This window comes from Perissodus microlepis, chromosome 20, assembly GCF_051167445.1.
Source record: "Perissodus microlepis isolate ML-2025 ecotype Zambia chromosome 20, ASM5116744v1, whole genome shotgun sequence".
NCBI classification, from domain to species: domain Eukaryota; kingdom Metazoa; phylum Chordata; class Actinopteri; order Cichliformes; family Cichlidae; genus Perissodus; species Perissodus microlepis.
This window is the reverse complement of record NC_140480.1, coordinates 19561763-19585785: the sequence shown is the minus strand read 5'-3', so window position 1 is coordinate 19585785 and position 24023 is coordinate 19561763. Positions and strand designations below refer to the sequence as shown.

The 24023-nt window shown below is 40.8% G+C and overlaps 3 protein-coding genes across 9 annotated transcripts in view; all 3 read right to left on the bottom strand.

Annotated features, from left to right (window-relative positions):
* Positions 1 to 1323: 1323 nt before the first annotated feature.
* LOC146364424 (uncharacterized) lies at positions 1324 to 6819 on the bottom strand. 2 transcript variants are annotated; one of them, XM_084917977.1, is made up of 3 exons: positions 6682 to 6819; positions 4102 to 4629; positions 1324 to 2810 (listed from the first exon to the last, which is right to left on the bottom strand). In XM_084917977.1, exons 2-3 carry the CDS (start codon positions 4624 to 4626, stop codon positions 2337 to 2339), a joined length of 999 nt encoding a protein of 332 aa, XP_084774103.1. In that variant the 5' UTR covers positions 4627 to 4629; positions 6682 to 6819; the 3' UTR covers positions 1324 to 2336. The 2 variants fall into 2 exon arrangements, with proteins under 2 accessions (XP_084774103.1, XP_084774102.1); XM_084917976.1 differs by lacking the exon at positions 6682 to 6819 and adding an exon at positions 6189 to 6653.
* Positions 6820 to 10371: 3552 nt separating this feature from the next.
* On the bottom strand, positions 10372 to 18650 carry lrif1 (ligand dependent nuclear receptor interacting factor 1). Its single transcript, XM_084916513.1, has 3 exons — positions 18147 to 18650; positions 15570 to 17016; positions 10372 to 14273 (listed from the first exon to the last, which is right to left on the bottom strand). The coding sequence occupies exons 1-3, from the start codon at positions 18161 to 18163 to the stop codon at positions 13347 to 13349; spliced, it is 2391 nt and encodes a 796-aa protein (XP_084772639.1). The 5' UTR covers positions 18164 to 18650; the 3' UTR covers positions 10372 to 13346.
* Positions 18651 to 19798: 1148 nt separating this feature from the next.
* Positions 19799 to 24023, bottom strand: part of renbp (renin binding protein) — a 26445-nt gene continuing 22220 nt past the window's right edge. For all 6 annotated transcript variants that reach the window (XM_084916517.1, XM_084916515.1, XM_084916518.1 and 3 more), the window contains 2 exons: positions 23750 to 23837; positions 19799 to 20877 (listed from right to left, as the gene is read on the bottom strand). In XM_084916517.1, the coding sequence (XP_084772643.1) occupies positions 20804 to 20877; positions 23750 to 23837 (162 nt within the window). In that variant the 3' untranslated portion in view covers positions 19799 to 20803. The remainder of the gene's footprint in view (positions 20878 to 23749; positions 23838 to 24023) is intronic.

Sequence of the window (24023 nt, the reverse complement as noted above, 5' to 3'; positions counted from 1 at the left end):
TTGTGGTGGAAGTGTCATGGCGTGGGCATGTATGGCTGCCAGTGGAACTGGTTCTCTTGTATTTATTGATGATGTGACTGCTGACAAAAAGCAGCACGATGAATTCTGAAGTGTTTCGGGCAATATTATCTGCTCATATTCAGACAAATGCTTCAAAACTCATTGGACGGCGCTTCACAGTGCAGATGGACAACGACCCAAAGCATACTGCAAAAGCAACCAAAGAGTCTTTGAAGGGACTGGTTGAAGTGGACTGTTTTGCAATGGCCAAGTCAATCACCTGACCTGAATCCGATTGAGCATGCATTTCACTTGCTGAAGACAAGACTGAAGGGCAAATGCCCCAAGAACAAGCAGGAACTGAAGACTGTTGCAGTAGAGGCCTGGCAGAGCATCACCAGGGTTGAAACCCGGCGTCTGGTGATGTCTACGTGTTCCAGACTTCAGGCTGTGATTGACTGCAAAGGATTTGCAACCAAGTATTAAAAAATGAATGTTTGATTTATGGTTTTTATTCTGTCCCATTACTTTTGGTCCCTTAAAAAGTGGGAGGCACATTTGCAATCTGTTGTAATTCCTACACCGTTCACCTGATTTGGATGTAAATACCCTCAAATAAAAGTTGACAGTCTGCAGTTTAAGCACGTCTTGTTTGTTTCATTTGCAATCCATTGTGGTGGTGTATAGAGCCAAAAATGTTAGAATTGTGTCGATGTCCCAATATTTATGGACCTGACTGTACCTCGTCAGGCCAGGACTCTGCAGTCTATTTACACCTACAGGCCAGTGGACACTCTTTCAATGATGAGGATGTACACATCCTGGACAGGGAGGAACGCTGGTTTGAGCGCGAAAAGGAAAAACAATCTCTGAATGGAGGAGGGGGCCTAAGGGTACATCTGTCACCATCTTACAATGCTGTGATTGCAGCCATTCCACAACTCTCTGTGAATGGTACTCATGGACATTGATCAGTGGGCTTTGATCAATTTCCATATTAATGATCATGAAACTGACCTCACGGTCCACTGTTAATCAGTGGTGTTAGTTTCAGTCAGTGTGCAAATGTCCTGTTTATATGGTTGGAAACCTGCAGTCAGCTGATGAGGAAACATTTCTCCTAATGAGAACGTCCAGATGAACAGAATCAACTTTCTGGGATAATCCAATAACTCACACTAATACAACAAACCTCACTTTTTTTTTTTAAACTTACAATTTTTTCCTTCAGTTACAATATTCTGAACTCTTCTGATTCCAACCCTGGTTACAGTATAAACTGTGACCCTTTGGTGTGGCGAGATGCTTCTTTAAAACAAAAAGTCAAAGCCCATACAGAATGCTTTTAATGCAAACATATTTTCCAATCAGATATACATCTATAGAAATGAATTTCAAACACAGAAATGAAAACCTTTAACACTAGATGAGTCCATGCTAAACATTTTTGAATCATTCAGGGACCAAAGCAGAGAGGTGAGTGTGAGCACAGTCACTATGTCACAATTCAAAGTCCTGACTTTCTTGTTCCACACTGACAGAAGAAATGTCAGGCTCAGAGTGTAAGACCTGCATATGAAAAATAATTTGAGTGAGAAAGCAGAGTAGAAAGGACAACAGTCACGCCACAACCATTTCAGCACTAGGTCACCAAATAATAACAATAATAATAATAATAACAGCAATAATGATTTTTCACAGGTCTTAGTATTAAAAGTCACATTATGAAACATATGCACAAAGATTAGTCATATTTATTGTTTATGGTTTGGAGCAATTCCAACAGACATAAGACCAACTCATGACCTGTGGAGGTGTTTCAAGGTGATAAGGGAAACTATCATACTAAACAAAAACAAAAGTGTAGATTTGGTATGCTTGATTACAAAAAAAAAAAAAAAAAAAAAAGAATAAGAAAGAAAGACAAAAACAGTCTTAGTTACTGAACCAGGAAAAAACGCATCATATATTCTGGAAAAAAGAAGTATTTTAACAAAGAACCATTTGGTTCACTTTGTAAATGGGACCAAACTACAGCTTGAAATAATCAAACCATACGCTGTTATGGTTTGAGGTTTTATCAAAAGGAAATGAACTAACACATCAAAAACATCCAAACATTGAAGACGTTGCTATAAACTGCACCTAATGAGAAGAGAACACCACACTAGTACAACATCTCTGTTTTTGGACGCCTAAATAAAACAAAAAGGATCACCAAACACATAAGCCCATCGATACCACTTTTATTAATGTGCATGTGTTCACGGAAGACAAATGTATAAAAGTCTATTCTAAACATTCAGTACAAAAAGGCTAACAAATGTGAGGTCACTTTAAGAAAGCAGGTTTAGAGCAGCTTCGCTCTGTCTAAGTTTGGCTCTCATTTGAGCGATCTTCTCCTCCTGTGCCAACTCGTTAAAGTCACAGTCCATCTGCAGTGATGTGGAGGCGGCAGCTGCACCCAGGGGCTCCACCCTGCCCCTGCTACTTTGGTCAACTTCCCTGATGTCCATCTGTAGACTACCACCTCTGTCATTGTTCTCACGGGGGCCGTCTGCTTCCTCGGCAGCCAGATCCTCCTCTGGCTCCCTGTGAGGCTGAAAGCAAGCTGTCTTCAGGGGGGCCTCTGAGAGCGGCTCTCCTCTAGAATCTGCAGGACACTGGCTGCCCACTTCACACTCACTCTCAGTGGGTTTCGGCAGAAAGTGAACATCTCTTGTCCTGTGTGCGTCATCCTTCTTGTTTTCTGTATGCATTACTTTACATATGTTGTGCTTTTTCTTGGGCTTGTTGTCACTTAGCATCGTCTAAAGGATGTACAAAAAAAGTCACAGAATTAGCGTTTAAAGTAGCATTCTAGGACTAAAATACAAATGAACATAAACATAATCCAGAGGCTTCTGGGAGATGCTATTCTGTCATTTAGTTCAGTTTTTTGTGGAATCTCATGAATTCCAAAAAACCCACCAAAAGCATATCATGAAATATACTTTTGGTGAACCCTAAGGCTCAATTGTTTGTCAAATAGGTTGATTACAGGCAGCAGGATGTAGCTTTACATTTGTAGGGGCCTCCTAATACATGCATGTCTATTTGCATCTTGATACTAGAGATAAGCTTGAACTTTATATTCTGTAAATTAATAATAATAACAATTATTATTGGTGGTGATTAGCACTGTCAAAGCAGTGCTAATCACATGGCGTCGAACGTTTATGGATGATCTGAAAACCGTCGACATCGCCTGAGACGAAGATGTAGCAGTTGCTGCTGACCAACGTCGATAGAGATCATTAGCTGCCCGATGTGCCACTTGGTGTAGGAGGAACTAAGTGCTAAGTAAGATTAGCATTGCTGCCTCACAGCAAGATGGTGCCTAGTTGGATTTCACCCCCTGGCCGGGTCCTTCCTGTGTGGAGTTTGCATGTTCTCCCCGGGTACCCCGGCTTCCTCCCACAGTCCAAAGACATGTAGTTAGTGGGGTCAGGTTAAATGTAAATTCCCACAGGTGTGAATTGTTGTCTGTCTCTGTGTATTGAACATAAAATTCTCACCAGATGTCGGTTCCTGGCTGAAATCAACCCCTTTCAGCAACTCGATATCACAGCAAGGCATGTAACAGAGATACCAGTCCACTGTGTCCATGTCACACTTTGTCTCTCCAAAGCTAACTTAATCATTTCTACTTCTTACATTTTCTGTTTAATACCGAGTTTGTGGATTTAAATATATCATGTCCCTCTGCTGTTATATTCCTGCGGCGTGCAGCAATATAATTTCTGCATGCGCTGGACCGGTGTTTCTGTTACATGATGTCAGGTTGGTTTCAGATAAAGGCTGAGACCAATAATCAAGAGTTTACCCCGAGTGATCAGGCTAAACCATGTGAAAAGAGAAAAGAATGGAGAGCATTTGTGTGTTTTAGGTTAATAGTAACATAAATATATTCATTATGATTCTTTTCAATGATATATAACTGTGTTGAATTGAATTGAATCATTCTCCCTTCTGGAACAGCAACAGACTGCTCTGTGTAAATACGACCTCTGCTAGACTTTTTGTAAACTGGTCGTTTTAGCAGAAAGAAAGTTGTGTTACCTTTTTCCTTTTCTTTGAAGACAAGTGGGACGTTGAAGGAGTGACAGGCTGAGAAGTCATCTGTTTCCCACGCTGACTATGACTACGACTAGGCATTCGGATGGACAAGTAAACTTGCCCACGGTAGATGACGACAGCATCTCGACCAGTTCGCGGGGCAGAGTCCGAAGGGAATTGAGAGGTTTGACATAGAGGTGCCTTGGGAACGGTGCCCTTCAGCACCTCATGAGCTGCACGGTTCGAGGAAACAAAAGACATTCGAAAAGGACCCCTTGAAGCGCGCAACTCTTTGCCCAGCACTGAGGTCATGTTATCTATTGCACTTCCTGTGTGTCTCTGGCCTTTCTTCCGTATAACTGCTGGAGAAATCCATATGCCTTCTGGAGAGTCTGCAAGATTCCTGGAGGCATTCAGTAGAGGGAGGCCCATTCTTCTGAGTACAGACTTTGGCAAGGTCGACAAAGGGATGTTTTTCACCTCAGCCTCCGCAGGGATGTAGATTTCCAAACTGCTGAGGAGATCCATGATCTGTGTACACAAATCATTTAATCAATAAGCAATCGTTTAATAAAGTGACACATACAAAAATAGAAGAATCAGATGATGAAAACAGCCACAGACTGAAGAAAAAGCTCCACCTCAGCTTCCAGCAGTACACAATCGGGGAATTAACAAAACATGACTTTGTTGTTGGTGGAGAAACCCTTGTTGGTAAGCATAGCTGACAGATGTTTCCTATAGTTGGCCATCAGGGTTGCACACATCCCAGGAGGGATTCTGGACAACTCTTCTTTATAGAAACTCTAAAGGTTTCTTTCTCAGGCTTCAGGACAGCCGGGGACCTTAATATGCTTCTTTAGCCACTCCTTTGTTGCCTTGGCAGCATGTTTTGGGTCATATCAGAAGAATCATCCACAGTGTCTAGGCAGCCACATGCAATAAACAATAAGCACTCCAAGAGCACAAACCTCAACCAAAGCCCTTTTCCATTAGTACCTACTTGGATTGACTGCTTGTCCATTAAAATCTAGTACCATCTGATGTGGATGGTCATTATCATAGCAACGCGTCCCAGCGTCCCCTTGATGTAATTGAGATGCAACACGAATGCTTAGGTCAAAGAATAAGAATAAGAATATGCCAGCTGCTCATCTGTGGCTCTTTGTCAGTCCCAATAAAACAGCCCAGAGTGAACCAGTAAATTACCCTATATAATTTTCACCATGTACCAATCACAATGTGTGCAGTACAGTAGAAGTACAGTGTGTCCATCTCTGTGCTCGAGTATGGGGATGGTGTTCCCCAAAGAGCTTGATTTTGGTTTCATGTAACTTCAGCAGTTTTCCTCAGGCCTCCTGTGAATCATTAAGATGTTCACTGTCAAAGTTCAGACAAGCCTATACATGTTCTTGATTACGGGGACCTTGTGGGTGTTTCAATCCGTTATTGCATAGTGGATTACCAGGTATGTTTTTGTTAACTGTGGCTCCAGCTTCCTTCAGGTGATTGACAAGCTTCTTGCTCATGGTCTCATAGCCCAGTCCAGCCTTGTACCAGTCTACAATCTTATCCACGAGGTCCTTTGGTGTTTCCCACGGTGGTGGAGATGTAGGAAGGAAAGAAACTGATTCTGTGGAATCTTGTTATGTGTGCTTAATGCACAAAACAAGTTGAGAACAGAAGTATCTAATTGATTCATTTGATGGTATTCTGGCTTTGTTACAGGGGCTCAAATACTCATCTGACTTAATGACCTGCAAATAAATTCCAACTTTTATGTAATGTGCGTGTGTTTCATTTTAATAGAGAGAGAATATCAATGAAACTACCATAAAAATTTGAGACTGTTCTTTTTTTGGTACGTGAACAAACAAATTCAGCAGAAGAGCAAATAATTATTCCCCCACTGTAACGTTAACATGGGAAATTCTTCTGCATTGAGTACTTTAACACTTTTTCTTAAACTAAAATGTTACAAAACTACTTTTGAACTTTCAAAGCTTAAAAGTGAAACTTTGGCATTACTACTTATGTGAAACTGCTTACACATATAAATGATGTGAATACTTGCTTGGCTAACGTCTTACCGACATCTAAGCGTTATTGGACTTCCTTTCCCAGCATACCCACAGTTTCTCTCTGGCCCATGCTGATGATACCAGATGTATACTTCCTGGCAAAGGACTTGAACAGCCATGTTTATAAAAAAAAGGTCTCGGTGTGAAAAATCTAACATGACGTTCGCTGAAACGCACCACCCAGTTCCGCACATCGAGATAAAACTCGCCCGTGAAAGAGACCGAGCCCGGTGTTCCTGTTACACAGACACCATTTTGTTAGAGAACAGCAGGAAAGGCTTTGTAACCAAGGACAAGTCTTAGACCGCTAATTAGCACATTTGTTTCCAAAAAGCTCGTCAACACCTGGGTGTCGTACCTCAGCTCACGTTCGAGAGGGACAAGAAACCAACTCAAACCTCAAAACGCGGAGGCGGATTTTCACAGTGCCGAAGATCGCCGTTCACGTTAAACACACACATAACATACTAGTAACATGCAAGTCAAACGCAGTAACACATACCTTAGCAAAGCAGCCCTTTCTCCCAAGACCCCGATGATTTTCACTTTGCCACAGGCGAACGGACTTCCGGGCCGAATTTCAGAATAAAACATTCATTTAGCCTAACAGCGATTTTACGTGAAACTGTAAAAAAAAAAAAAAAAACAATAATGATAATAATAACAATAATATTAATAATAAAAAAATGCTGCGTTAAAAATGCGTACTTGACATAAAAATGATATGTGCTGGAAAAAAAAAAGGGAAGGTATCGGAGGGTGTGTTGAGAAGTCCAGGAAGTATTTCACGAATCGTGTGTTGGCTTGCACCAATGACTGTATGGCTTGCGCCTTTATGGGTGAGTGACGTCGGTGATGACGTCTGAAGCCTCCCTAGTTCAGGAAGAGAGTGTTGGTGTGATTTCTGGACATACATAAAGTGGAACGGATCCGTGGGTGGAGGTGCATATATTTTAGCCTAACATAAGCCTACTGTGGGGTACTTGTGCACTTCTGCCTCTTCAGTACCACGTGAAAGGGTTTTCTCCAAAGCCAAAGAGGTTATTGCCAAAAGGGGAAACCAGGCTAAGGAGAGCCACGAGTGCAAAATGAATTTAATTAATTAATTAAATAATGAAATAACGCATGCACACATTTGCACACAACCAGAGATAACTGCTAACAAAGAAACCAACAGACCCAATTTTCAATCAATCCAAACACAGAAATGTTTGCACACACATATGATTATGTGCAGAGGTCCACCCTAGAAACCAGCCTCAGATCTCCACACATGTACACATGAATCCAAATACTTCTGTACACATCTGGATTGGTAAACTGATTACCAATCCAAAATTCCTAAAAATCCAAGCACAGAAATGTTTGTGCACAAATGTGATTGTCCACAGAGATCAACCAATTCAGCCAACCTTAGATCTCAAAGCAGGAACACAGGAATGCACAAAGACTTCCACACATACAGAGATAGAAACGGCTAAAGAAACCACCGGAACAAAATTCCAAGCAATCCAAACACGGAAATGTTTCCACATGTTTCCTGATCATGCGTGGCCCATTCGGTGTGCCTGCGTTGAGCTCGATCCAACCTTAAATCTCAGGATTGCAGGATTAAATGAATCCACATACATTTGCACACATACAGAGATAAACTCTTCCAAAGATACCAAATACCAAGAAATCAAAAACACAGAAATGTTTGCACACACATAAAAAGAAAAGAAAAATAAATAAAGAAATGGCAAATGTGAAATGATCTCACACTCACCCATTCAATTCAATTCAATTTTATTTATATAGCGCCAAATCACAACAACAGTCGCCTCAAGGCGCTTTATATTGTACAGTAGATCGTACAATAATAGATACAGAGAAAAAACCAACAATCATATGACCCCCTATGAGCAAGCACTTTGGTGACAGTGGGAAGGAAAAACTCCCTTCTAACAGGAAGAAACCTCCAGCAGAACCAGGCTCAGGGAGGGGCGGGGCCATCTGCTGCAACCGGTTGGGGTGAGAGAAGGAAAACAGGATAAAGACATGCTGTGGAAGAGAGACAGAGATTAATAACAAGTACAATTCAATTTACGGAGGGAGGTGCTTTTGCTGTGATGTGTATTGTAACAGTTTGTCAATAAAAAGGCGACGAGGGAAGCTGCTCTTTGAAGGATTTGGGCTACAGACAGGTGAGGAGCGTGAGCTCCAAGAGCTGGTTCTGACCCAAACTTCCCTCGTTAACGAGTGAAAAGACCGGTTGAAGATGTTCTGTCTTGTTTTCTGTTCTTCATGAGGAATAAGTCTCTAAACTAGCGGGGCATGTGGAAACACAGACCCAACAATGCACATCATCGGCATACATCCCCTTGAATGTCCAGTCAATAACCAGACCATTATTCTTCTCAGAGTTTTGGTATATCCCATACGCCCTGCCATGGGGTTACAATGAGCTGCCTGGAAAATTATTTTCCAGCTGCTTTTTGGCACCAACAACTGGGTATGTCATGACTCATTCAATACAATCTGTCTCTAACCATCACAGAAAGAGGGTAGGTCAGCGCTACGTCTGAGCACACCATTTGATCATCAGTTTCCATCCCTTGGTCAAAGGCTGAGCGTAAAGCGTCATCACAAGACTGCTTTAGTGGGAAATCTCAGATGGAGTGAATTACTGGAGCAGGCAGAGCCTGTGTATGTCCCTGGGCACACACCAAACCGTCACCTACTCTGCCTCCAACAATATCCTGGGTTGAACGAAGGGTATGGTGGACCAGAGCCAGCGTGCAGCCCGAGTCCACATTATCTGTCCCGCCTCCATACACGGGACTCTCGACTGACGTGTCCTAGTTGTTCACATCTCCAGCACTCCAGCCCCAATGCTTGTGTGGCTCGCAGTGAGTGGAGTGCATTGTCCATAGCCACTGGGACCTGCAATGACACAGACCCAGAGCTGCCTCCCTAGAGTTGGGACTGGCTGACTTGCCACTGCTGGTTTTGACCGACTCATTGATTCTCTTAGCTGCACTGACAGGTGGTTCTCGGTTTTTTATGATTTTCATATACACATCACATGTGCTCATTATGGGCTGGTGCTGCATGTTTTTGAAGGTCAGAAACTTCATTCAGTGCTATGACTGAATTGAAATATTGAGACTGTATACACATCACACCACATAAAAGTCAGGCTATTTTGTGGACCAAGGAACTCCGAACAAAATGTCCAGAAATTAAATAATAAATAGAATCAGAATTAATTATCAAGGCAGGGAGGTGTTTTTCTGTCTCTGTCATTCCAGGAAAAGGAGCAGATATGAGGTCGAACCTGAGCGGAGAGGAGACTCGAAGGGAGACAACGGGACTGCCACAATGCTGCCAGAAGAAGATAGTCATAATAAAATTTGTTATTGTTGGGGTATAAAACTGTGGGCCCCGTTTCAGGCTCATCCTTTTGTGTGAAGACAGACGGCTAATTTAACAGAGAGATCCAAGGCTGTAACTTGTAATTTCAACTGCAGAAGCAAATGAAATCTTTTTATTTCAATGACAGGTTGAAAAAAAAGTACTTCTGTACTCCCTTCGGGAAAAACTAAACACGACAAACCTCACCATTGCAAAGTTGAGGGCCACCATCTGGGCCTCCCAAGACAGCAATGGGAGCAACCATAAGGACCGCTCCTCAGCAGGCCACTGGCACGCTTCAGCCATGTCCTCCACGAAGGCATAACAACTGGGACTGGGGGGATTGACAGCCGAGCTGGCAAGGAAAGTGTGACCAGCACAAGCACTCGGCCTGGTCCTGCAGCCAGTCAAGCTGCTGGTGATGCACCGCTGTCTGATCCTGATGCATAGTGGCTCCAGAAGCATACTGGCCAGAGTTTCCAAAGGCTGAACCCGCTGCTCCACCCCTCTACCTGCAGCTGACCGTCTTTACTCACACCATGCCACACATGACTTTAATGTACATCATTAATTGAAATTAGGGCAACCCCCTTTTGATTAACCTACTGAGATGTGTAAAATGTATAAGAGTGAAAACAGTCTGTCCTCCTGTAATCAGGAATATACTGATGGTTGCAGAGTTTAAATGCATGTACATCCTTCCTTCAATTACAGTGCATTTAATGGTAATAAAAAGCAGACAATGAATTATGACACTGTGTTCATTTGCAAAAAGAAATCACTGTACACACTGTGATCCACACACAATTGAACTGTAATTAATGAATGAATTAAAGAAAACAGCAAGAAGGCAAGTTTTAAATAAATGTTCATTTAGTGGAAATGGAATTAAATAAATCATGAATACATATTTTAATCAAAAACATGAAGAAACCTAAAACTGATGGTCACATGTTTCCAACAGAAGTCAGAGATGTCTGCTTCACTGCGTCCAATTCAGAACAACTATGTTTCATACCATTTGTAAATATCCACTTTGTAAAGACAAAGCTTACACTGTCTGTCATGATTCAGTACATGTTAGGCTGTGTTTGGAAAACAAATGAAAACATTATAAGTAATGTTTAGGATGCAGCTTACAAGCTGAACTGGAACAGAGTGATTTAATCTATTATTCAAAAGTGAAGAATTAAGGTTTACAAATGAAAAAGTGCATCACTGAGCAGATACATGCTATTGTATTGTTCTACACAGCACAAGGTAAACCATAGCAAACTTAACTATAAAACATATAACCCTGTTTACAAAAATATTGTGATTCAGTTTAAAAATGTAAATTAAATAATACAGTATTCAATCAAAACCTTTGTGTAACTATAAACAGCAGAAAGACAACGATTCAAATATTGAAAGTTTTGTAAGAAAATAAATATTCATTTAAAATGTTTAATTAATGACAGCAACAGTTTCCCATTGTGTTGCATAACCACTTTTTTAAACAACCCCTTTATTTCACCTTCATTTTAGGTTGGAAATACTGCCCCCATCACATGACCTGAAGAAGCCTCAGAGGTGAAACATCTTCACAAACCTAATGGAGTCCAGTTATCTCCTTTTTCAAGATTACTATGAACTTGGTGCCTGAGGACCTACACAGACATTTTACATTATTTCCTTTTAGCAATTAGGAAATGAGGTGATAACTTCTGTGTCAGCTTGTATGTAAAGAGACACTTACTGGCAGGAACTGATGGAAAAACCAGGAATTTAGTAAAACTGCTGATTCAATCTGCGATACGTCTGGAAACCATTACATGAAACCTTTCTGCACATCATTCATCAATAATGAATAACATAGACTCATTAATGCATTAATGAGATATGTAAATTACTACACCATTATAGGTTGCTAGCTTTTTATCTGTGCGTACTAACAATCGTCACGGAGCTCTGTAAATGAAGAATAGAGCAGCCATTAAAAACAAAGAAGAAAAAGAATTATAAGAACTAGATCAGTTATCTCTTTGGTTACCTTTTTAAAAAATAAAGATAATTTCTCAGTTTTAGCATTCGATGTAAACTTTAAAATAATCTTATTAATAAAAAGTTATAGTTTATGACCTGTTTTGAACTTCCATAACAGTTTTTGGAAACAGAGTTTGTTTTCAGTTTAATGGTTGTCAGAAAAAAACAAGAAACCTGACCAGCAAGAAACATGTAAGCTGTAAGTGTGTTGGAAAAGACATAAACTGGGTGCCACTTTAGCTCAGTGGGTAAGCAGAGGAATGAATGGGTGAATAAGACAAGTTGTTTGAGTATGCTATATAAGAACCAGTCCATTTACCATTCACCGTGCAGGTGACCACATGACAAGAGTGAAGCAGCTGGCTTTGACTCTGACATCTGGTGTCTCTCTCTTATCCTGGTGTCTGTTTCTTTTGCTCTCTATCCATAGCTTGTGACCATGGGTGAGGGTACAGACACAGATCAACTGATAAACAAACTAGTACACATCACTGCAGATCCTGTCCTAGTTTGTCTATCAGTCTCCTGCTCCCCTCTCTCAGGGAAAAATTTCCCTGAGATACTTGATACCACTTAGGGCAGGGGTGTAGAACTCCAGGCCTCCAGCACCGGTGTCCTGCAGGTTTTAGATAACACCCTGGGTCAACACACCTGAATCAAATGATTAGTTCATTACCAGGCTTCTGGAAAACTTCCAAGACATGTTGAGGAGGTCATTAAGCCATTTAAATCAGCTGTGTTGGATCAAGGACACATCTAAAACCTGCAGGACGCCGGCCCTCGAGGCCTGGAGTTCGACACCTGTGACTTAGAGTAACAACTCATCCAGCAGAACACCATATCTTCAGATTTGGAAATACTAGTTCTTCTTAATACGGCTTCAATTTTGTCTGTGAATTGCTCCAGTGGGAGCTGGAGGAAACTGCCTGATGGAGTCAACAGAAAGCAAAGAGGAGATCCTTAGGCCACCAAGATGGAAGACGTCCACCTTAGTGGCCCTAGCACCTGCCAGTTAAGCAACTTTTTTTTTTTTTTTATAAGCTTATTTTCATTTTTAAATTGGAAAACAGACAATCAAAACAAACAAAGCGAACAAACAAACAAAAAAGCAACTTTCAATTAAGACTTAATTCCATTAACCCTGCAACACCTCCTGAGAACCGAGGAACCAAGTATCTTTTTTGTAATGTCCTGCATTTCTGGAGCTAAAAGAGCCACCCAAACCGGTGTGATATCAATGGAAAGGTCGGTATGACTTATTAGGGTAGCCCAAATAAGTCAAAAGATATAGAGCAAAAACAAATGTCCATTAAAGAGGGCATAAATGAATATGCTGGTTCTCAGGAGGATATACATACATTTTTGTGAGTTTTTAAAATTTCCACATAAATGTGATCCTCTGCCTCTCAAAAAAGCAAACAAAATGCAAAATGTAGCAAATATGATACAAATGAAAACTGCTAAAAGCAAATTAATATTTTTTTTCCTGAAGGTATTTCATGGTTCAGGATTTAAAGGGTAAAGTTTCATGTTTGTAAATACTCTGTGTGTGTAATGATATCACATTATAGCCTATTGGACAAGTAAAAACCCAGCATTGATGTATATGTGTGGTGGGCTCCATGGAACATAAACTCACTTTGAGTCTCAGAAAGTGAATGTGCATGAGGAGGTGCCATTTTTGAGTCCATTAATCGATGAACTTTATAAGGACACGTGTGTGCTAGAAATACTGGACATTTTCAATCAGCTCACTTTTCTCTTCATTAGTTGCAACGCTGCCTCTTTCTCTGTCAGGTAATCTTTGAGTCTTTTGATCCGTTCCTGTCTTTTTAGTTCATCACAGTCTGTGGACGTTGTTGACAAAATGTTACTATAGCCCACATGGGCGACACAGTTCTGCTTGTTTGTGACTTTTCCACAGCTCATCATTCCATCTTTTCGAGGAACCTTTGCTCTTCCCCCTTTTTTACTCACCTGCTCTGCTGTAAAGTCCCACTTGTCTAGCTCCTCTAGCCTTGCCCTGGACTTGACTGCAGGATCCAGAGTAGTGGGCATGCAACATGGACACACAGTGCGTTTCCTGGTCCGTCCTATTCTCCTTGTGTTTCTGCTGAGATCCAACCAAGTCTGAGTCTGAAGATGAGCATCTGCATACTGTGATTGTGAGATACTGCCTTCATTTGTGGTAGGGACATCCTCACCACCTGGTTCCAAACAATCTGTCTCTTGCTTACTTTTACAGTCACATGATGCTCTGTTGTGTGAACTTTGACCTGAAAAGAACTTCTGTTTCCAAGGAAAAGGAGGAGGTTTCTGGTCCAGTTTGACATGAGAACATCTGAGAGCTCCAACACCTGTGTCAGGTGATGGTGGTAATTCCTTTCCAGTTTGTACTTCTACTCTCGGGATATCAGTATGACCACTGTTCATATTGGTTTCTTGTGAACCGCTACCTTCATATCGAAAAACATCTACCACTGGTTCCTCATTATCCTCCACTGACTTAATGGAGTCTATGTGCAGCGAATTTGCAGGGACAGACTCAACTGATGGTTCATCAACCCTCTGAAGGCAAAGTTTAAGTTCAGCTGTTATCCCGAATATCTGCCTCAGCAGGTGGTCAGACACTTTGCGAGGCTTTGGTGCCACTGACTCAGGATTTGTAGAGCCCTGCAAATAGGGAAATGTAAAATAAAAATACCATTATCACACATTAAGCAAATGATCCAAGTACATTTAGTAGCTGTTTATGGGAACTTTTACTAGGCGGTCCAAAGAGAGGTCACTGCAAGTGAAGGAGGCCATCATTATTAAAGAGATGGCTAAAACTCTAGTGGTCAAATCAACAATCTGGTACATTCTTAAAAGAAGCAATGTACACCAAAGGTCTGAAAGACTACAGAAGACAACTAAAACGAATTCTTTCCATGGCTGAGAAAAAACCCACTCACAACATGCAACACTGTGTTGGCTAGCAATGTCACCTCACAGGAAGAGATGACCTGAGGTTCCTGGTTTATGCTGGGGCCTTTGTGTGCTGTGTGCATGTTCCTTCCTCCCACCGTCCACAGACATGCATGTCAGGTTAATTGTTGATTCTAAACTACCCATGAATGTGAGGTAGATAAAGTGCTTGGAGTGTAAAAAATAAAGCAATGCATTTAATGCATGGTTAAAAATGTGGCTTGTACTCTAAAGTCAAAATTTCTCTTAAAGAGGTTGGGATGTCATTGTCAAGGTCTTCAGAGGGTTTACAACAAGGTGCCACTGGTTACTTTTAAGAAGAGAAAGTCCAGATTATATTTAGAAAACATCTGAAAAGAACCTGCCTAGGCAGATGCCACCTGTCAAACATGGTGGAGGCAATGCTAAAGCTAAAGTATGGTTGCCAGTGCTACCAGGTCATAGTATTTGCTGATCATGTGCCTGCTCAGAGACATAATGGGATGAATCTGAGCTGCACAGGGCTGTACACTCTGCTCAGATTCAGCCAAATGCTGTGAAGCTTAATAGGTGGCACGTTCCAGTGTAAACAACAGTTAATGTAATACTGAAAGCTGAAAGTCTGCACTTTAATCACATGTTAATGAAAACTGACTACGGTGCTGTACAGAGACAAAAAAAAAAAAAAAAGGAAAATAAATCCACGTTTTTCTATCATCCACGCTTCAGAAAATAAATACTCATTTTGTACATCACACAAGAAAACCGACAAGGTTAAGAGGTTGAACTTCCAAACGAACACTGGTGTGATCAGAAATACTCACCAGACAGAAAACAATACAAAAAACAATTACAAACAAATAAACTTGAATTATCCTTCAAAAAACATAGACCAAACCACAGATCTGTAATGATTAGCTGCAGACCTACGTGAAATGTTATATTATCTAGTCTACAATCACACCTTAAAAGCATTTTTATTAAAACACTAACAAGTCCCAGAAGCATCGGAACTAGCCTTACCTCAGTTATCTGACTGTCGCTCTCGGTTTCACAGCTGCTGCTGGCCTCTGTTGGACTTTCTGTTTTTGCATCAAGCTCTACGTCTTGCAGCTGCTGGGCAGAGGTGCTGTGAAGCACGTCTGAGCCACAAACACACGTTTCATTTCTATCTGACGTGTCCTGGCCGGCTTTTGCTCCTCTCAAAGCCATGTTTGAAGTTGTGCAGCGTGGTGAGCAGGACTCTGACTTGGGTGGAATATATGATACAAATATGACATTGTCTTCATCCAGATGAGAGACCGCAGGCATGTTAACTGCTTGTTGAGGTGACTCATCATCGTCACATAGATCAATCACCTCATCTGACTCCCTTTGCGTTCTAACATCTCGACTTGTTACAGCTGACTGAAGAAACTGTTGTAAAGAAGAAGATGGTGGAAGAATGCTTTTGCTGAGTTCAGACGCTTTAGTTGTTGTTGTGGTCTTAGATAGCGGGGTGCACCGTTTAGCTACAAAGAACACCTTGCCATTGCACATGACCAAAGCATTTTCTTGCCCTTGTGCACCATTGTCCTGACTCAGCTGAGAGGCTGTTTTTCTGAAGGTGCTGAGCTGTGTGGAAGAATTTTCTCTCTGTGCAATTGCTTGAAGAATCTCTGAAGTTACAGACGGACAGTTAAGAGGTTTTATATTTGGACCTGATGAACAATCCACTTCTTCTATCACCCAGCGTGTGGGGCTGTCGGGCCTTTGTGAAACCTTTGGAATCAGTTTTAACTGTTGTGTTCTTTGCTTTGGGTGAAATCCATAAGAAGTCAGTGTTGATGCATTGGAAAACATTCGGACTGAGTGTGGAGCGGTGTCCGTTGGCAGAGTCCCGCCTTGGTTTATAGTGGTGACAGGAGTAACATACACTACACTGGGTAATGCTGACCCCGAGGAGGAGCTGGCAGAAGAAGTAAAAATCTGTTTCTGGATAGCTGCAGGGAGTCTGCACGCTGGAACGGTCTGGACTTGTGCATTGGGGGGAATCTGAAGATACTGTCCTCTCGGGAGTGCTGGAGATTTCACAGTAACTGGGAGCGGATTAAAAAGTTTTACTGGCATTCCAGATTTTTCTTTAAAAGTTGCCACTGACGGAACTTCACCCATTAAATTACCAGTCTGCTGCTGCAGCGAATGGTTGTTGACTGAATGTACACGGTTGGACAAGACATTCATAACTGAAACCTGCTTCCTGATTATTTGCTGAGAGACAGAAGAACTCAAAGCTGTATCTGTGACCATGTTCACAGGTGCTGAGTTGATATTTATGGTAACAGCTTCCTGGGAAATTGGGTCCCTTTTAGTGTTACTTGTCTGTGGTTGGAAAAACTGTCTGTTCACCATTTGGACAGGAATCAGTTTCATGATGTTCTTTCCATCAGCTCCAATTGCAGGCATTGCCTGGTAGAAGACACCTCGGCCACTGAGAGAACGGAAGGAAGAACAGAATTAACACAAATATAAATATATGAATTTTATACAGTCATGACTTTATTATGTTGAACTCTAACACCTCCAAACAGTACAGATCTAAACCTTTACCAGAGTGGCAGAGAGTCCACTTATCTGATTTCCTTTGTTGAATTAGTGATAGTTGCCTGCATTTCTAAGCCAATATTAGTTGTATTACTCGCTCTTGTTGCTCAGAGTAGATGGAAGGCTTTAAGCAGGCACTCGGGAGCATACGTAGGTGTCACATGCATTTAAGAAGAAATTCATCCCCACTCTTTTACAAAGGAGTTATTCCACCAGCATAATTAGAGGCAACAGAGTATCTTAACAGAGTATCTGATGCTGTATTTTTTTTTTTCTATTGGAAAAATAAAATGAGGTACGTCATTATCGTACTATTTTTACTGTTTTCCCAAAATTCTTAATTTTTGCTTTACTCCTAATAACTGGGAAGAGCTGTTTTACTGCAATGGGAGATCAATTATATTTCTTTTAATAATCAAGGGGTAACACTTTATAACATGACCCGCGAATAAGGCGCAAGTACCCAGTACTTAGGTGTCATTTGCAGGTAACAAGTTATTGTATGTTATTTTATTATTGTTTCCTGTACAAAACGTGTTACACGGAAATACAGGATACTTGCGGTCTAACAATGTAATTATTTTATAGTTTTCTGCAAAAACCTGACTCGGTACACGAAACTGCATGTAAGTACAGGGTACTTGTGCCTTATTCCTGGTTACCATCAAGGGTACATTACAACTGACAAGGTGTGCAGTACACAAAGGTACAAATATTTAAATACTGTTTCAAACAAGTTAATAAGAACTTTAAAACTTTAATGTGGGACTATATGAATGAGAGAGATCGATCTCATATTTTGTAAGATTAGCTCATTGCAATTAATAATAATAATGATTAGAATATTTATACTTAGTATTAATATATTTAGTATCTAATCCCATCTAACAGCAAACTGAGCCAGCCTATGATTTCTTATTCGGATCCATCATTAGTGTTGTCATGACTCCCGTTATGTTTAAAAGAACAAATCATCAATAAGGGACTGGGAGGCATTGAGCCATCAAACCGCAGTACCTGTAAATCGTATCCATCTGTCCTCTGGTGAAAAGACGAACGCTGGAATGTAATTTTTAGCTGCCGTAACGAAAAATGACTAAATTAAATACATAATTATTGGTGTGAGCTCCGTTTACACGATAGCTATAAGTTACTGGTAACGTCCAAACACCATCGTAGCCTCAGCGCTTGAAAGCTAGCCTTGGTCCAAATGTGTAATCGCCGCTATTAACCCCCGAATACTCTCGTTTAATTGCCATTAAAAAATGTTTTGACTGCACATTTTTCGCCCTGGTGCCTTTCATCAATAGATGTAATAAGTTGGAATCTCGTTTCCATCATTTCAGCCCTTCTGTCACATTATTTCCGGTTTGTTACGAGGTTGTGTTCAACGTAGCAAGCCGTTTTTAAGTTTGTGTTGATTGTGTTTGTTTGTTTTAATCGCAGACTCTGACTTTAGGTTGAATATAGTGGTGTTCTGTCGTGTTTTAGCAGGGTTCATTATTCTTATTATTTACAATTATTTATTTTTCACGCAACACAAGACGAGTTAAATATTGTTAGCCTTTGTGGCTTTTGAACTGTCCCTTTTTACCAACTTCCGCTTGGCCACTTCCGGTTCCGTTTTGTGATACGCATATTTATTTATATATTTTCTTATATATTAAGTGTGTCTGATATTTAGATAACCTGTCATGAAGATGCACATTTCTGAACATGACACATGGTGGAGATGGGCTCTGTCTCCTTTAAACATGACACCCAATGTTGTCAGTGGGTTTTGGGATTGGTGTTAATTCATTTTGCAGTGTTCATTTTGGTAAACCATATCACCCCATGACACATTTATAAATACACTGACACAAGTAGTGGGAAAAGTAGACAAGGAAATCTAAAAAGGGAGGAACACAGGGTGCTCCAGCAACATAGAGTAGAAAATCAAAGTTATGATGCAGGACAACCAGATCAAGCTTGAACTTCACTGCTTAAAAAAAAAAAAAGAAAAGGAAAGAAACTCCTAAATCAATGTCGGATCTTTATGAGTAAAATATTCAGCTGTTTTTGCTGATGTCAGTCAGCATTGTTAATATGGAAATCTAGTGAACTATATTCATGTTTTTGTGTCATCGTGAAGTTATATAACAATTTTTAAAAATGCTGTTCTAAAGAGCTCAAAGTAAAAAGCTTGTGACCCCCAGTGACTAACATTTTGCTTTAAAGTTTGGAGATGATCTAATGGAAACTAACGCTTATCCTAATTGACCTGTTTCTTTACATTTTGTTTTTTAAGATCAACTTTGACCTTGGGAACTAATGATGAAGATCAAGGTCAAATGCCAACCTAGGTACTCATGTGCCCCAAAGCCTAGTATATTGTTGTTGTTGGAAAACAATCCATAAAAATTATGAAGAACAACATTTTTACAGATTTTCACATTTGGTTGACCTTGACCTGAGTCAAACCAGCCCCACCTGTTATTGGTATCTACCTTCACACAAAATCGAAAAATGAACAGTGGACACTAGACTGCTAACAGATAGACAGACAAAGGTTAAATTCTAATAATTATTTGTTAATTAGAAACATATCCGCTTTCTAGGAACATTGGCTCATCATCTGTCATTTGTTTCCATTCCATTTCAACTAGTAATAATAATGATAACTCAGCTGAGTGAAAGCATCTGCATCAGCAGCTTTATTATTTCCGTATACAATTTATTTCCTGACATGGAAGTGTATAGATCACATAGAACAGTAGTAAAATAACATTTTAAAAGGCCTGAAGGTTCCAGTTTAAAATCCATATTTTCTGTAAAAATATGAGCATAAAAACATATCTGTCTATATGTCTTAGCCCTGTGAAAGATTAGTGACCTGTCCTAGGCTTACCCTCCCTCTCCTGTGACCGCTGGGATTGGATGAGAGGAAGAAAATTGGATGGATGGATGGATGTACTACCAGCTGTTGTACATCTGTGGAGTGCTTTGTGGGAAATTCAGTAAATTATGAGGTGTAAATATCAAGTGTGAAGCACAGGTTTTGCACAGGGGAGTTAAATACAAATCTTATCCACATTTTTGCAAAACTTCAACTGTGGTGAAAAATTATCTTCATCAAAATTATTCAGCTGAAGTGTTCCTGATGCAAATAAGGACAAAGTTACTGACGCCACTTGAGCCTGTGATGTATTGTTGCTGCACTGCTGTGACTGTGACATCACTGGTGATAGCTGCTGTACAGCTACTGAAAAAAACATTGTTGGATCGAAGAAAGCAAAATTAACTTGTACCAGAATGATGGGAAGGAACCGCTTATGATCTGAAGCATTACAGATCACCTGCGCGAGCCGCCATTGGAACTGGGTCACTACTCTACCCAGATTCAGTCAAATGAACCATTTATTTACTTTCAAACATTGAATTAAAGCTGAAGGTCTTCAATGAAACATGAATGATTGATTGATTGGAAATATATATCTCAAGGTTAATGTGTTCTTTTTTTATTCCCACCCTTAGCATTGGGTATTTTAGAAACCCCTACAAAGGTAAGATTTTAACTGAAACCTGGATGAATGCACAAAGAATCAGACAATTTTGCTTTATAATTTGATTATTCGTGATTCGAAGTAATGCACAAGTTCAATCCCTTTATCAGCGCATTCATGTCAGAATCTTCAGTCCTTGTTTTCCAGCAAGTCATCCAGAATGCGCTCACACATGTACAGGCAACGAGGCACGTGGAAGAACCCTGAGGAACAGATGAAACAGCTACTTTACCATTATGTTAAAACAGAAAAGTATTTCACAATAAAATGATTGTTGGGATTTTAAAACAATTGATGCAGCTAAAACACAGAAGAAAGGCTCTTTCATGCTGATAGATGACAAATGAAAAAAAACTTGTTTGGTTTGGTTTCCATGTGCTACTAGGCCAGCTTCAGTGCTGCTTGGCATTAATTTTCCAAGTTTCTAGAATTCTGTTGGAGGAATTAGTACTAATCTTTCAAGGTATTTCATCTGATGATTTGTGGAGACCAAACATCTTAGTCCAGTATCTCTCAAAGCATTCAGCTGGGTTGAGGTCTAAGGTCTGAATGGTTTGATAAGTATGAAAATAATGCAATTTGTATGCAATGGCTTTCACAGGGAGCAATGGAGAAGCGCAGCATCAAGGTGATGATTCAGAACAACCTTGTGTTCATTTATAGTGGTCCTTTCCTCTAAAGAGATCATTGGAACCAAACCATCCATTCTCTTCTGCTTATCCAATTCAGGTTTGCAGTGCGAGAGGCGGGTTACACCCTGGACAGGTTGCTAGTCTGTCGCACTAACTGCATGTTTTTGGACCGTGGGAGGAAGTCAGAGTACCTGGAGAGAACCCACGCAAACATGGGGAGAACATGCAAAGGCCACACAGAAAGACCCTGGCCTGATGGTGGAATTAAACTCAGGACCTTGTTGCTGTGAGGCAACAGTGTGAACCACTATTCCACTGTGCTGCCTTTGGAATCAAATCATTGTACAGGGTGGGCCATTTATATGGATACATCGTAATAAAATGGGAATGGTTGGTGATATTAAAGTCCTGTTTGTGGCACATTAGTATATGTGAGGGGGCAAACTCCTCAAGATGGGTGGTGACCATGGTGGCCATTTAGAAGTTGGCCATCTTGGATACAACTTTTGTTTTTTCAATAGGAAGAGGGCCATGTGACACAAAACAATGGTGTGCTTGGTTTCAACGTAACTTTATTCTTTCATGAGTTATTTACAAGTTTCTCTTTGTTCACAGCCATTGACATGTCGAAGAGGTTAACACGTGAGGAGCGGCTCGAAATTGTGTTGATATCTGGTGAACGCAGTAGCCGGGTCATTGCAGCAGATTTCAATGCAAGACACCCTACGAGACCACCCATCTCCCATGCTACAGTTAGCAAACTGCTTGCTAAGTTTCGTGAAACTGGTTCAGTGTTGGATTTGCCAAAATGTAGATGTAAGAAAACTGTCACTAATGAAGAAACATCAGTGGCTTTCCTAGCTTCATTCAGCAAGAGCCCACAGCGTAGCACTGGCCGCATGTCACTGGAGAGTGGCATTAGTCGAATATCCCTTCGGCGGATATTAGCTACTCACAAATGGCACCCTTACAAACTCCAGCTACTGCAGCATCTCAACGAGGATGACCCAGATCGGCGCACAGAATTTGCAGAATGGGCAAAACAAAAATTGGAACAGGACCCTCAGTTCACGCAGAAGATTTTGTTCAGTGATGAGGCAAACTTTTATGTGAATGGTGAAGTTAACAAACAAAACCACCGCTATTGGTCTGACACTAACCCACATTGGATGGATCCCTCCAAGACTGTTGGAACAACAAAAGTGATGGTTTGGTGTGGTATATGGGGTACAACGATAGTGGGTCCATTCTTCATCAATGGAAACCTCAAGGCCACTGGATATTTGAAATTGCTACATGATGATGTGTTTCCCTCTTTATGCACTGAAGCTGGCACATTCCCTGAGTTTTTCCAGCAAGATGGTGCACCACCACATTATGGGTGCCAGGTCCGAGCATACCTAGATGAACAGTTTCCTGGAAAGTGGATTGGTCGTCGTGGGCCAGTTGAATGGCCCCCAAGGTCTCCCGATCTGACCCCCTTAGACTTTTATCTTTGGGGTCATCTGAAGGCAATTGTCTATGGTGTGAAGATATGAGATGTGCAGCACCTGAAACTACGGATACTGGATGCCTGTGCTGGCATTTCTCCTGTGGTGTTGGTATCAGTGTGTGAAGAGTGGGAGAAGAGGGTTGCATTGACAATCCAACACAATGGGCAGCACATTGAACACATTTTATAAGTGGTCAGAAACTTGTAAATAACTCATGAAAGAATAAAGTTACGTTGAAACCAAGCACACCATTGTTTTTCTTGTGACATTACCAATAAGTTTGATGTGTCACATGGCCCTCTTCCTATTGAAAAAACAAAGGTTATATCCAAGATGGCCGACTTCTAAATGGTCACCACCCATCTTGAGGAGTTTGCCCCCTCACATATACTAATGTGCCACAAAGAGGACTTTAATATCACCAACCATTCCCATGTTATCACGGTGTATCCACGGTGTATCCCACCCTGTAGAAATGGCACTCATTTCACAGCAGAAACAATGGATCCCATAACTACTAGGGACAAAATTCAGTTTTTTCCTCGTGTTTGTCATGCCATGCGGTAATGGCTGCAAGCAGATGCTGATAAAAATTAATTTGGCTTCCATCACATAACTGTTATTGTCTCACAGCTTACCCAGAGACAGTCAGAATTAATAGACATGCCCAGCACCATCATTACATCCGTGTCAAATTATTAAACATTACAGAAATATGTGTTCCACTTTATACATTCTCCCTCATTTTTTACAACCTGGGGCCTAAAACCTGGGGCCTAAAATACGCAGCACTCAACATCTTCACTGAAATTTGAGTGCAGATCAAGGAGTGTTGTGCAGGTAACTAAAACATACAAAGCCCATTTTATAAGCTACTCTACATTCTCCTGTCATTTATTTCCCTCATTTCAGAACTTCCTGCTGTTGCTACATCTTAACTATGCTCTTACCTTTAAAGGGACCGCCTTTAAAATCCAGTGCTACTTTCCCTTCTTGTGTCAAATAGCCAAACCACTCACCATTCTCAGCATCAGGAAACTGGAAACAGAAACACGCACGATCACCCAGCGTTACATTCTTTAAAGGTCTCTCTTTGAAGTAATCAACAATGGTCAAAGAGCCTTAAATTAGCCTTTTACACTTGAAAAGTCATAGTTCAGCACTATTTAAGCTGGGATATGGTTAGTTTAGTATTGCATAAAGACTGAAAGCAGGGAAAACAAT

Excerpts from the sequence above, each read along its gene's own strand:
- lrif1 (XM_084916513.1), bottom strand. Across the intron at positions 14,274-15,569 it reads GCGACAGTCAGATAACTGAG|GGCTCTACAAATCCTGAGTC; the intron begins GTAAGGCTAGTT and ends CCCTATTTGCAG.
- LOC146364424 (XM_084917976.1), bottom strand. Across the intron at positions 2,811-4,101 it reads CTTCAAAGAAAAGGAAAAAG|ACGATGCTAAGTGACAACAA; the intron begins GTAACACAACTT and ends TACATCCTTTAG.